The sequence below is a fragment of the Salmo trutta genome, chromosome 12, assembly GCF_901001165.1.
Source record: "Salmo trutta chromosome 12, fSalTru1.1, whole genome shotgun sequence".
In the NCBI taxonomy this organism is placed as follows: Eukaryota; Metazoa; Chordata; class Actinopteri; order Salmoniformes; family Salmonidae; genus Salmo; species Salmo trutta.
This window is the reverse complement of record NC_042968.1, coordinates 29,568,030-29,580,930: the sequence shown is the minus strand read 5'-3', so window position 1 is coordinate 29,580,930 and position 12,901 is coordinate 29,568,030. Positions and strand designations below refer to the sequence as shown.

The 12,901-nt window shown below is 45.0% G+C and overlaps 1 protein-coding gene across 1 annotated transcript in view; it reads right to left on the bottom strand.

Moving 5' to 3' along the window:
- LOC115203313 (solute carrier family 12 member 4) overlaps nt 1-2,671 on the bottom strand; it is a 52,552-nt gene extending 49,881 nt beyond the window's left edge. The window contains exon 1 of the mRNA XM_029767892.1: nt 2,233-2,671. Coding sequence (XP_029623752.1) covers nt 2,233-2,371 — 139 coding nt within the window. The 5' untranslated portion in view covers nt 2,372-2,671. The remainder of the gene's footprint in view (nt 1-2,232) is intronic.
- Nucleotides 2,672-12,901: the final 10,230 nt, after the last annotated feature.

Here is a 12,901-nt window from a genome sequence, read left to right as displayed (position 1 = left end):
CACGCATTCTCCCTGCCACGCATTCTCCCTGCCCACGCATTTTCCCTGCCACGCATTCTCCCTGCCCACGCATTCTCCCTGCCCACGCATTCTCCCTGCCCACGCATTCTCCCTGCCCACGCATTCTCCCTGCCCACGCATTCTCCCTGCCCACGCATTCTCCCTGCCACGCGTTCTCCCTGCCCACGCGTTCTCCCTGCCCACGCGTTCTCCCTGCCCACGCATTCTCCCTGCCCACGCATTCTCCCTGCCCATGCATTCTCCGCAGGAGAGATAAAACTGCCAAAAGTAACTATCTTGGAAACAATAGTAATTAATCCCAGGCCAGAACATTGAGCACCAACTTCCTCTATAACTCAGTACTGTGTACACACCATGTGATGGTGGTGTATTCATTACCCTGGCAGTAATGGATGGAAGGCCAGGCAGGGGTAGGTCTGTGTGCCCGTCTGGCCAGCCTGTGATGGTGGTGTATTCATTACCCTGGCAGTAATGGATGGAAGGCCAGGCAGGGGTAGGTCTGTGTGCCCGTCTGGCCAGCCTGTGATGGTGGTGTATTCATTACCCTGGCAGTAATGGATGGAAGGCCAGGCAGGGGTAGGTCTGTGTGCCCGTCTGGCCAGCCTGTGATGGTGGTGTATTCATTACCCTGGCAGTAATGGATGGAAGGCCAGGCAGGGGTAGGTCTGTGTGCCCGGCTGGCCAGCCTGTGATGGTGGTGTATTCATTACCCTGGCAGTAATGGATGGAAGGCCAGGCAGGGGTAGGTCTGTGTGCCCGGCTGGCCAGCCTGTGATGGTGGTTTATTCATTACCTTGGCAGTAATGGATGGAAGGCCAGGCAGGGGTAGGTCTGTGTGCCCGGCTGGCCAGCCTGTGATGGTGGTGTATTCATTACCTTGGCAGTAATGGATGGAAGGCCAGGCAGGGGTAGGTCTGTGTGCCCGGCTGGCCAGCCTGTGATGGTGGTGTATTCATTACCTTGGCAGTAATGGATGGAAGGCCAGGCAGGGGTAGGTCTGTGTGCCCGGCTGGCCAGCCTGTGATGGTGGTTTATTCATTACCTTGGCAGTAATGGATGGAAGGCCAGGCAGGGGTAGGTCTGTGTGCCCGGCTGGCCAGCCTGTGATGGTGGTGTATTCATTACCTTGGCAGTAATGGATGGAAGGCCAGGCAGGGGTAGGTCTGTGTGCCCGGCTGGCCAGCCTGTGATGGTGGTGTATTCATTACCTTGGCAGTAATGGATGGAAGGCCAGGCAGGGGTAGGTCTGTGTGCCCGGCTGGCCAGCCTGTGGTTGTGTGTGGGTGCTTCATTACGAGGCAGCTCCCTTTTATCAAAGCTCTCCTTTCTCTCCCTCATACAGCAGACTCACGCCTGGTCGGTTCCCATGTCAGCCTTGCATATCAGCAGTCTCATATAATCCTGCCCCCGGCTACAAACTCCTCTCCTAACCTCATAGGGGTGGTTTATCCACTTTCTCATACTTGATACAGAAGCGAATTGAGAAACTGAAAGAGGGACTAGAGCTAGATATACAGCCGAGATAGACTGAGAGAAAGAAAAAGCTGTTCCTCACTGGTTTAACAGCCTGCTCAAACCCCTGTGTGTGAAAAGAAATAAACGCTTTGCACAAAGAGTGCTCCATCTTTTGTCAGATGGAACACTTGAGGCCTAAGGCTGGTCCCCCTGCCTCTCCACCCCCTCCTCACCACCACCCACCCCGCCCCTCCAATTATTTTCCCTTTGTCACCACAGACATATTTGGCATGAGGGGGCTCATGAAGGGGTAATCTCCCTGAGTCTGTCCTGAATCTCTGAAATCCCACGATAACACCCCACAGAAAATTCCCTGAGCTGTCAAAAATAGGCTGGAAAACTGTCTGCCCGGGAAAGGAAATCTGCCAGGTAGGTTGGAGGATTGCCATGGTAAATATACAACCAGCTGTTCTGTCCCAGCCAGCCCCCAGGACAATGTAAAGCATTCCCACAACTTCTCCTCAGGTCACACTCATAACAACACACTATAGAAAACATCTCATTAACTTCACACTTCTAGACAGTTCTCTAAGTAAATAGGACAACCTGCTTATAAAGAGTTGAGGAACAGTTGTCTGTCTGTTCTTCCAAGCAGTTCTTAGTTAACAAGACAACTATGTTGTTCTACTTTGTAAAGAGTTGAGAGGAACAGTTGTCTGTTGTCTGAGAAAGAGCGAGAGAGAGAGAGAGACTCACCATCAGAGCTGACAGTGTCTTGTTGTCCAGGGTGTCCCCCCTGTCCTGTGTCTCTGTAGTCCACCCAGTTAATTCCTTCCAAACTGTCATAGTTGGACGTAGCGCTGTCCTCCACCGGTACCACTGTGAAATGGGGCATGTTTTCATCCGCTGGTTAGGCCCTGACGCTAATAATCCTCAGTATCTCCGGATAGGCATTCAGCAGCTAGCGGTTAGCGCTGTCCTGCCAGCCTTGATCAGCCAGCTGAACTCCCAGGCAGTCAGTCAGTCCTACTAATCTCAGCAGCATTCCGCTACCCTGCGCTCACTTCCTCTGAGCACATTACCATACCATAGCCCTGCCCCCTCTACCAGCCCCGGCCCCGACCAGGCCGGCCTCCTGGGCTGCTTGTGTGAATAAAAGAGGTGCTGCCTGTCATGTAGCCTGGGATACTCAGTCTGGCAGGGGAGGAGAGGACTCTGAGACACAGTGTCCCACTGTTGTCAGCACCACTGACTCATATCATATACTCAGTGGTCATATACTGAGAGAGAGGGAGAGAGGGAGAAAAGGGGGACAGCAGGGAGACCCATTCCATGGCCATGTTGTTAATTGACTCTCTCCACACTGAACACTCTCTCTCTCTCACACACATACAGTCAGACAGACAAACAGTCCTCTGTGTATGTGGGTCTTTACCAAAACACACACACAACTCTGAGACGTGGCAGTTTGGAAAATAATCAAATAAACCATGTGTTTGTTTGAGAGAGAGAGAGAGAGAGAGAGCGAGAGAGAGAGAGAGACAAGAGAGAGAACAGAGAGAGTGAGAAAGAGACGACAGAAAGAGAGAGAGAACAGAGAGAGAGAGAGATAAAAAGAGAGACGAGAGAGAGAGAGGGAGTGAGAGAGCGAGACGGAGAGAGACGAGAGAGAGAGAGAAATAAATAAAAAGAGAGATGAGAGAGAGAGAGAGAGAGAGAGGGAGTGAGAGAGAGGGAGAAAGTGTGTAACACAGCCCCTGCGTTTGGCATAAGCAGAGGAAAATACTGCATAATGCTGATGTCATATCAGCCTTTGACCTGAGGAACAGGCAGCAACATCCCCTGTATTCCTAAACTGTATAGGCCTATGATATAAATTATTCTGCTTTCCTTTTAGGCATTATAGCTGTAATACAATAAGGTAAAATTATACAGTACAATTACTGTATACAGTAAAATAAACATGAACGGAATCTTTACAACAGAATCTTTACAGCGTCTTTACCACAATGACCCAACCCAAAGCATCAGTAATAGACTGCAGCTGGAAGAAAAACCTCATGCGCTTTCATGTCTTCGGCACTCCTCCCTAAGGTCCTCTTTAATTTTCCAAATCTACCTTATTTAAAAAATGTAATAAAATAAATATATATTTATATATTTAACCAGGTAGGCCAGTTGAGAACAAGTTCTCATTTACAACTGCGACCTGGCCAAGATAAAGCAAAGCAGTGCGACAAAAACAACAACACAGAGTTACACATGGAATAAACAAATCGTACAGTTAATAACACAATAGAAAATCTGTATACAGTGTGTGAAAAGTAAGTAAGGAGGTAAGGCAATGTCACGATTGTCGTAGTGATGAGACCAAAACACAGCAGGTATGTGTATACTCATCTTCTTTATTATGAGAAAAGAAGGCAAACCCAAAATAAACACGTATACAAAAAGAAACACACCGACAATAAACAGTCCTGTAAGGCTTGACGCTATACACGGAACAATCTCCCACAAATCACAAACACACCCTAATATATGGGACTCTCAATCAAAGGCAAATAGACACACCTGCCTTCAATTGAGAGTCCCAACCCCAATTAGCCAAACATAGAAACAGACACACTAGACTAAACATAGAATACATGAACATCAAACAGTGCCCAAACACCCCGGAATACTTAAATCAAATGCCCCTTCATGACAAACACCATCCTGAACCACATAAAACAAATACCCTCTGCCACGTCCTGACCAAACTACAATAACAATTAACCCTTATACTGGCCAGGACGTGACAGGCAATAAATAGGCCATAGTGGCGAAGTAATTACAATTTAGCAATTAACACTGGAGGGATAGATGTGCAGATGAGGATGTGCAAGTAGAAATACTGGTGTGCAAAAGAGCAGAAAAAACTAAAAACAAATATCGGGATGAGGTAGGTAGTAGGATGGATGGGCTATTTACAGATGGGCTGTGTACAGCTGCAGCGATCGGTAAGCTGCTCTGACAGCCGATGCTTGAAGTTAGTGAGGGAAATATAAGTCTCCAAAGTCAGTGATTTTTGCAATTCGTTCCAGTCATTGGCAGCAGAGAACTGGAAGGATAGGCGGCCAAAGGAGGTGTTGGCTTCCGGATGACCAGTGAAATATACCTGCTGGAGCGCGTGCTACGGGTGGGTGTTGCTATGGTGACCAGTGAGCTGAGATAAGGCGGCGCTAGCAAAGACTTATAGATGACCTGGAGCCAGTGGGTTTGGCGGCAAATATGTAGCGAGGACCAGCCAACGAGAGCATACAGGTCGTAATGGTGGGTAGTACAGTGCCTTGCGAAAGTATTCGGCCCCCTTGAACTTTTCGACCTTTTGCCACATTTCAGGCTTCAAACATAAAGATATAAAACTGTAATTTTTTGTGAAGAATCAACAACAAGTGGGACACAATTATGAAGTGGAACGAAATTTATTGGATATTTCAAACTTTTTTAACAAATAAAAAACTGAAAAATTGGCCGTGCAAAATTATTCAGCCCCTTTACTTTCAGTGCAGCAAACTCTCTACAGAAGTTCAGTGAAGATCTCTGAATGATCCAATGTTGACCTAAATGACTAATGATGATAAATAGAATCCACCTGTGTGTAATCAAGTCTCCGTATAAATGCACCTGCTCTGTGATAGTCTCAGAGGTCCGTTTAAAGCGCAGAGAGCATCATGAAGAACATGGAACACACCAGGCAGGTCCGAGATACTGTTGTGAGAAGTTTAAAGCCGGATTTGGATACCAAAAGATTTCCCAAGCTTTAAACATCCCAAAGAGCACTGTGCAAGCGACAATATTGAAATGGAAGGAGTATCAGACCACTGCAAATCTACGAAGACCCGGCCGTCCCTCTAAACTTTCAGCTCATACAAGGAGAAGACTGATCAGAGATGCAGCCAAGAGGCCCATGATCACTCTGGATGAACTGCAGAGATCTACAGCTGAGGTGGGAGACTCTGTCCATAGGACAACAATCAGTCGTATACTGCACAAATCTGGCCTTTATGGAAGAGTGGCAAGAAGAAAGCCATTTCTTAAAGATATCCATAAAAAGTGTCGTTTAAAGTTTGCCACTAGCCACCTGGGAGACACACCAAACGTGGAGGAAGGTGCTCTGGTCAGATGAAACCAAAATCAAACTTTTTGGCAACAATGCAAAACGTAATGTTTGGCGTAAAAGCAACACAGCTCATCACCCTGAACACACTATCCCCACTGTCAAACATGGTGGTGGCAGCATCATGGTTTGGGCCTGCTTTTCTTCAGCAGGGGCAGGGAAGATGGTTAAAATTGATGGGAAGATGGATGGAGCCAAATACAGGACCATTCTGGAAGAAAACCTGATGGAGTCTGCAAAAGACCTGAGACTGGGACGGAGATTTGTCTTCCAACAAGACAATGATCCAAAACATAAAGCAAAATCTACAATGGAATGGTTCACAAATAAACATATCCAGGTGTTAGAATGGCCAAGTCAAAGTCCAGACCTGAATCCAATCGAGAATCTGTGGAAAGAACTGAAAACTGCTGTTCACAAACGCTCTCCATCCAACCTCACTGAGCTCGAGCTGTTTTGCAAGGAGGAATGGGCAAAAATGTCAGTCTCTCAATGTGCAAAACTGATAGAGACATACCCCAAGCGACTTACAGCTGTAATCGCAGCAAAAGGTGGCACTACAAAGTATTAACTTAAGGGGGCTGAATAATTTTGCACGCCCAATTTTTCAGTTTTTTATTTGTTAAAAAAGTTTGAAATATCCAATAAATTTCGTTCCACTTCATGATTGTGTCCCACTTGTTGTTGATTCTTCACAAAAAAATTACAGTTTTATATCTTTATGTTTGAAGCCTGAAATGTGGCAAAAGGTCGAAAAGTTCAAGGGGGCCGAATACTTTTGCAAGGCACTGTATATGGGGCTTTGGTGACAAAACGGATGGCACTGTGATACACTGCATCCAATTTGCTGAGTAGAGTGTTGAAGGCTATTTTGTAAATTACATCGCCGAAGTCAAGGATCGGTAGGATAGTCAGTTTTACGAGGGTATGTTTAGCAGCATGAATGAAGGAGGCTTTGTTGCGAAATAAGAAGCCGATTCTAGATTTCATTTTGGATTGTAGATGCTTATATGAGTCTGGAAGTAGAGTTTACAGTCTAGCCAGACACCTAGGTATTTATCGTTGTCCACATACTCTGTTAGAACTGTCCAGAGTAGTGATGCTAGGCGGGTGCGGGCAGCGATCTGTTGAAGAGCATGAATTTAGTTTTACTAGCATTTAAGAGCAGTTGGAGGCCACGGAAGGAGTGGCCTCCAAGTGAGAATTGAACCCTGTGGCACCCCCATAGAGATTGCCAGAGGTCTAGACAACAGGCCCTCCGATTTGACTCACTGCACTCTATCTGAGAAGTAGTTAGTGAACCAGGCCAGGCAGTCATTAGAGAAACCAAGGCTGTTGAGTGTGCCGATAAGAATACGATGATTGACAAAGTCGAAAGCCTTGGCCAGGTCGATGAAGACGGCTGCACAGTACTGTTTTTTTTTATCGATGGTGGTTATGATATTGTTTAGGACCTTGAGCGTGGCTGAGGAACACCAGCTCGGAAACCGGATTGCATAGCAGAGAAGGTACGGTGGGATTCGAGATGGTCGGTGATCTGTTTGTTCACTTGGCTTTCGAAGACTTTAAAAAGGCAGGGCAGGATGGATATAGGTCTGTAACAGTTTGGGTCTAGAGTGTCTCCCCCTTTGAAGAGGGGGATGACTGCAGCCGTTTCCAATATTTAGGAATCTCGGAGGATACGAAAGAGAGGTTGAACAGACTAGTAATAGGGGTTGCGACAATGGCGGAAGATCATTTTAGGAAGAGAGGGTCCAGATTATCAAGCCCAGCTGATTTGTAGGGATCCAGATTCTGCAGCTCTTTCAGGACATCAGCTGTCTGGATTTGGGTGAAGGAGAAGGGGGGGGGGGCTTGGGCCAGTTGTTGCAGGGGGTGCAGAGCTGTTGGCTGGACTAGCCAGGTAGAAAGTGTGGCCAGCCGTAGAGAAATGCTTATTGAAATTCTCGATAATCGTGGATTTATTTTTATTTTTTTAACCTTTTTTTCAACTAGGCAAGTCAGTTAAAGAACAAATTCTTATTTTCAATGACGGCCTAGGAACAGTGGGTTAACTGCCTTGTTCAGGGGCAGAACAACAGATTTTTACCTTGTCAGCTCAGGGATTCAATCTTACAACCTTCCGGTTACTAATCCAACACTCTAACCACTAGGCTACCTGCTGCCCCAAACACTGTCAGTGGTGACAGTGTTTCTTAGCCTCAGTGCAGTGGGCAGCTGAGAGGAGGTGCTCTTATTCTCCATGGACTTTACAGTGTCCCAAAACTTATTGGAATTAGTGATGTGGGATGCGAATTTCTGTTTGAAATAGCTAGCCTTAGCTTTCCTAACTGACTGTGGATATTGGTTCCTGACTTCCCTGAAAAGTTGCACATCGTGAGGACTATTTGAAGCTAGTGCACTGCGCCACAGGATGTTTTTCTGCTGGTCAAGGGCAGTCAAGTCTGGAGTGAACCAAGGGCTATATCTGTTCTTAGTTCTGAATTTTTTGAAAGGGGCATGCTTATTTAAGATGGTGAGGAAGGCACTTTTGAAGAACAACCAGGCATCCTCTAGTGACGGGATGAGGTCAATATCCTTCCAGGATACCCGGGCCAGGTCGATTAGAAAGGCCTGCTAGCAGAAGTGTTTTAGCAGAGCGTTTGACAGTGATGAGGGGTGGTCGTTTGACCGCGGACCCATAACGAACGCAGGCAATGAGGCAGTGATCGCTGAGATCCTGGTTGAAAACAGCAGAGATGTATTTAGACGGCAAGTTGGTCAGGATGATATCTATGAGGGTGCCCATGTTTACGGATTTGGGGTTGTACCTGGTAGGTTCCTTGATAATTTGTCCAAAATTAAGGGCATCTATCTTAGATTGTAGGATAGCCAGGGTGTTAAGCATATTCCAGTTTAGGTCACCTAACAGTACGAGCTCTGATGATAGATGGGGGGCAATCAATTCACATTTGGTGTGCAGGGCACAGCTGGGAGCTGGGGGGGGGGGGGGTCTATAAACAAGCGGCAACAGTGAGAGACTTATTTCTGGAGAGATGGATTTTTAAAATTAGTAGCTCGAATTGTTTGGGCATAGACGTGGATAGTAATACAGAACTCTGCAGGCTATCTCTACAGTAGATTGCAAGTCCGCCTGTCACAACGTCCACAGAAGGTGGCGCCTCTCCCCGGTCGGGCGGCGCTCGGCGGTCGTCGTCGCCGGCCTACTAGCTGCCACCGATCCATGTTTCAGTGTCTGTTGGTTATGTCTGTTTTAGTTTGCACCTGTTCCTTGTTTGTCATTAGTGGGGGGGTATTTAGTTTGGCTGTTTTTGTTTGGGATTTGTGCGGGATTGTTTCGTGTGTCGTTACTTTCGTAAGCAGGTTTTATGATTATTAGATTACACTACGTATTGTATAGGCATTAGGGTTGCCGGGCTGCGCCCCGTCTATTTTGGAGTTTGGAGCATTTTCCTCCTCCCTTTTCTTCTGTGCACCCTGCCTTGTCGCTGTGTTTTGCCCTTGACGGTATTAAACGTTTTGTTCAACGGACCTCAGTCTCCTGCGCCTGACTTACCCCTTCCTGCTATCTTGGAGAACGTGACACCGCCCCCTTTAGCAGTTCTATCTTGACAGAAAATGTTGTAATTGGGGATGGAAATGTCAGAATTTTTGGTGGCCTTCCTAAGCCAGGATTCAGACATGGCTAGGACATCAGGGTTGGCGTAGTGTGCTAAAGCAGTGAATAAAGCAAACTTAGGGAGGAGGCTTCTGACGTTAACATGCATGAAACCAAGGCTTTTCCGGTTACAGAAGTCAACAAATGAGAGCGCCTGGGGACACACAGGGCCTGGGTTAACCTCTACATTACCAGAGGAACAGAGGAGTAGGTGTAACGCCCTGGCCATAGAGAGGGGTTTTTTGTTCTTTATTTTGGTTAGGCCAGGGTGTTACATTGGGTGGGCGTTCTATGTTCCTTTTTCTATGTTTTTGTATTTCTTTGTTTTGGGCTGAGTAGGGTTCCTAACCAGAGGCAGCTGTCTATCGTTGTCTCTGATTAGGAATCATACTTAGGCAGCCTGTTTTCCTTTGGGGTTTTGTGGGTAGTTGTTTTCTGTCTTGTGTGTGTTCACCTGGCAGAACTGTTGGCTTTCGTTTTCCCTGTTTGTTTTATGAAGTGTCTCATTAAAAATCATTATGACCACTTACCACGCTGCATCTTGGTCCCCTCTTCCAGACGATCGTTACAGTAGGATAAGGGTACGGCTAAAGGCTATAATGTAGTAAGCTTTACCCTACAGGTAATTCCACGGTAATGATGAGAATCCAATTTTTCACTTTAAAATGTATGTAACAAAAAACATTGATGATTACCAAACTTTGCATCTGCACTGTTCTTCAAATACATGTGTTTTTGTAAAATTTTATTTGGAAATTGTTAAAAGTAGTCATTGTGCATAGAGTTGTATGGTTTGTTTAACTTTGTAATCATTGTTTTTTGTTTGACATATATTTAAAGTGAAATGTAGGGAGGGTACTGTGACATTAAATTAACAATGTCAATTATAGTTGAGAAAATGTAGGCCTACTGTAAATATAAATAGCCTACTAATACCTTTTTACCCATAATCCAGAACAGGCCATTTTAGTTGTGCGTTTCATGGCATCTATTTAAGATATCAGGGGAACTAACCTTAAAAAACATCTTCTCTTTCCTTCCCTCTTTCGCTGAAAACCAGAAGTCCCCAGGAAGATAGACCACAGGGCCTACAGCAGCCTGTAATTACAGAGGCCCATTAAACGTCCTATTTTAAGTTATTTGAGCTCTACTCTTCTCCACTCTTTGGACTTCTGGGGCCTCTGTAAAAAACGGTGTCACAGTTGGTAGAGCATGGCACTTACAAGTTGCAATACTATGGTTATGGGTTCAATTCTCGTTGGGGTCACTCAAGACTCACCCGTATGGAAATGTTTGCGCTCACTCAATACTGTAAGTTACCTTGGATAAAAACATCTTCTAAATGGCACATACTATTATTATTATATTATGTAGTGGATGTCATGGGTTTAGATATTTACCCCCTTCTATCTTATTGCACAACATACAAAACGGACAGTTTTCAGTTTATGGTTCATAGTTCAATGACTGTGTTTGGAAATTAAACAGAGTCTGTAATCCAGGCAATGCTGGCAATGTCACATATCGTACTTTGGCCTGCCTAATAACAGTAACAATAATAAGCAGAACAGTTCAATATACAGTACATTGTGTCTTTAAGTTCAATTCAGTAATACAGAATCTGTTTCAATTGACCTTTTTGGGTCAAAATATCAGACCTGGGTCGAAATACTATTTCAAATATCTCAATTACTTTCACATACATTTGAAGTAAGTATTCAGATATATTTTACTTGAAAAGAGAAGTAGTTGAAAATGTTTATGTATTTGGAAAGACCCTTGGAAAGTATTTGAAATACTCAAATACACTGATTCAAATACACTCCCATGCAGGTATTTGAAAATAGTATTTCAAATAAGTTTTTGAAAATCTTGTCATATACATTTTGGCAGACTTTTTGGTTTTTACAAGTAACCATTAAAATACTCCAATAAAAGTACTTTTTTTGGGCTGTGTATTTGAACATTTTTTAAATAACCAGATACTCAAATACATACGTATTTGAACCCAGGTCTGCTAAATATACATTGACAAAAAATTACTCAGAATGAAAGTGGTGGTCCTTTGTAGAACATTCGGTAGCACTTTACTTTACAGCATGGAATAAAGTGATTACATGGTAACAGTATGGTAACAAGTTAGTTACTCACAATTCATTCATTCAGTAGTATTACCCAGCCCTCTAAACTAATTGTCACCTCTGTGTCTCCCCAGCTCCCCATCAAACATTTCCCAGTTCTTCACACAGACTCTTTCTCTCTCCAGTCTCCACTGACAGAAGCCTTTGACGTAGTAGAGGAGAGGTTTTTCCTAACTACTCGCCTACGTTGCATTTACCATGCCTGTCCTGGAGTGTAATTGCCACCGGGATGCCAGTGAAAGGCCATATAAGGCTTTGCCCCGGACTGCCCATCCTCAGCCTGCCAAGCCCCAGTCCCAGCCGCTGCTCCAGCCCCAGCCCCTGCTCCAGCCCCAGCCGCTGCTCCAGCCCCAGCTCCTAGGCACAACCCCAGCTTCAGCTCACTGCTCACTGTGTACGGCACATGTCAAACTCATTCCTTGTACTTGATTGATGAGGTCACTAATTAGTAAGGAACTCCCCTCACCTGGTTGTCTAGGTCTTAATTGAAAGGAAAAAAACAAAAAACAAAAACCAGCAGACACTAGGCCCTCAATGGAATGAGTTTGACACCCCTGGTGTACGGTAAGTGCAGCATCAGTGAACACTAGGCAGCCAAGCAACCAGGGACAGACACACTCAGCTCGCCCACTCACAGTGACCCAGTCATGGGGAAAGAGTTCCTGACAAACAGGGGTCAGCTTGTGTACAGACATTCACAGCAGGAAGTGACTTGACTAAAGGAACTGCTGGACATAGTTCTCCACTACACAATCTCTTGTATAGACCTAGTGTGGCATTTCCTCAGGGTAGAGCAGAGCTATGAAAGTGTGCTGTGTTGCAGATCAGGGGGTTAGAGCAAGGCCACTGTAAACTTATGGTTAGAGTGCAAACAGAAGCTTTGAACAAGCAGCAAAGCCACGTGTGGGAGATAATTGATCACACACGAAAGCATACTCTCGACACAATTTACTCTCACCTTTACTCACCTTTCTACATTTGATTTGGCAGACCCAAAAGCTCTTGATTAGTTGTCTGTGTCATCTTCTAGCACCCTCTTTTTGATAAATAACAAAGTACAGTACCTTGACAATCATGAATGAATTATGTGTTTGACAGATATGTCTTAAGAAAGGCCCATACTAAAACAAACTATTGCTTTTAGACAACAAAGGCTTGTTTTATCTTTAACAAGATTAAACAAACTTTGGGAATTATGTCATACAACTGACACTACCAACTGAGAAGTAAACCTCAAGCAACGTTTACCATGAGTTGAGACTAAAAAACAACTGTTCTGAACACACACGTCTACAAGCCAGTGGGCAAATCTATTCAAAGTGGACAAGAGCATTTCCCCCCAATAAGACTTCTACATCATTAACAGTAAGCCTAGAGGTCAACAATAGGACTTCTACATCATTAACAGTAAGCCTAGAGGTCAACAATAGGACTTCTACATCATTAACAGTAAGCCTAGAGGTCAAC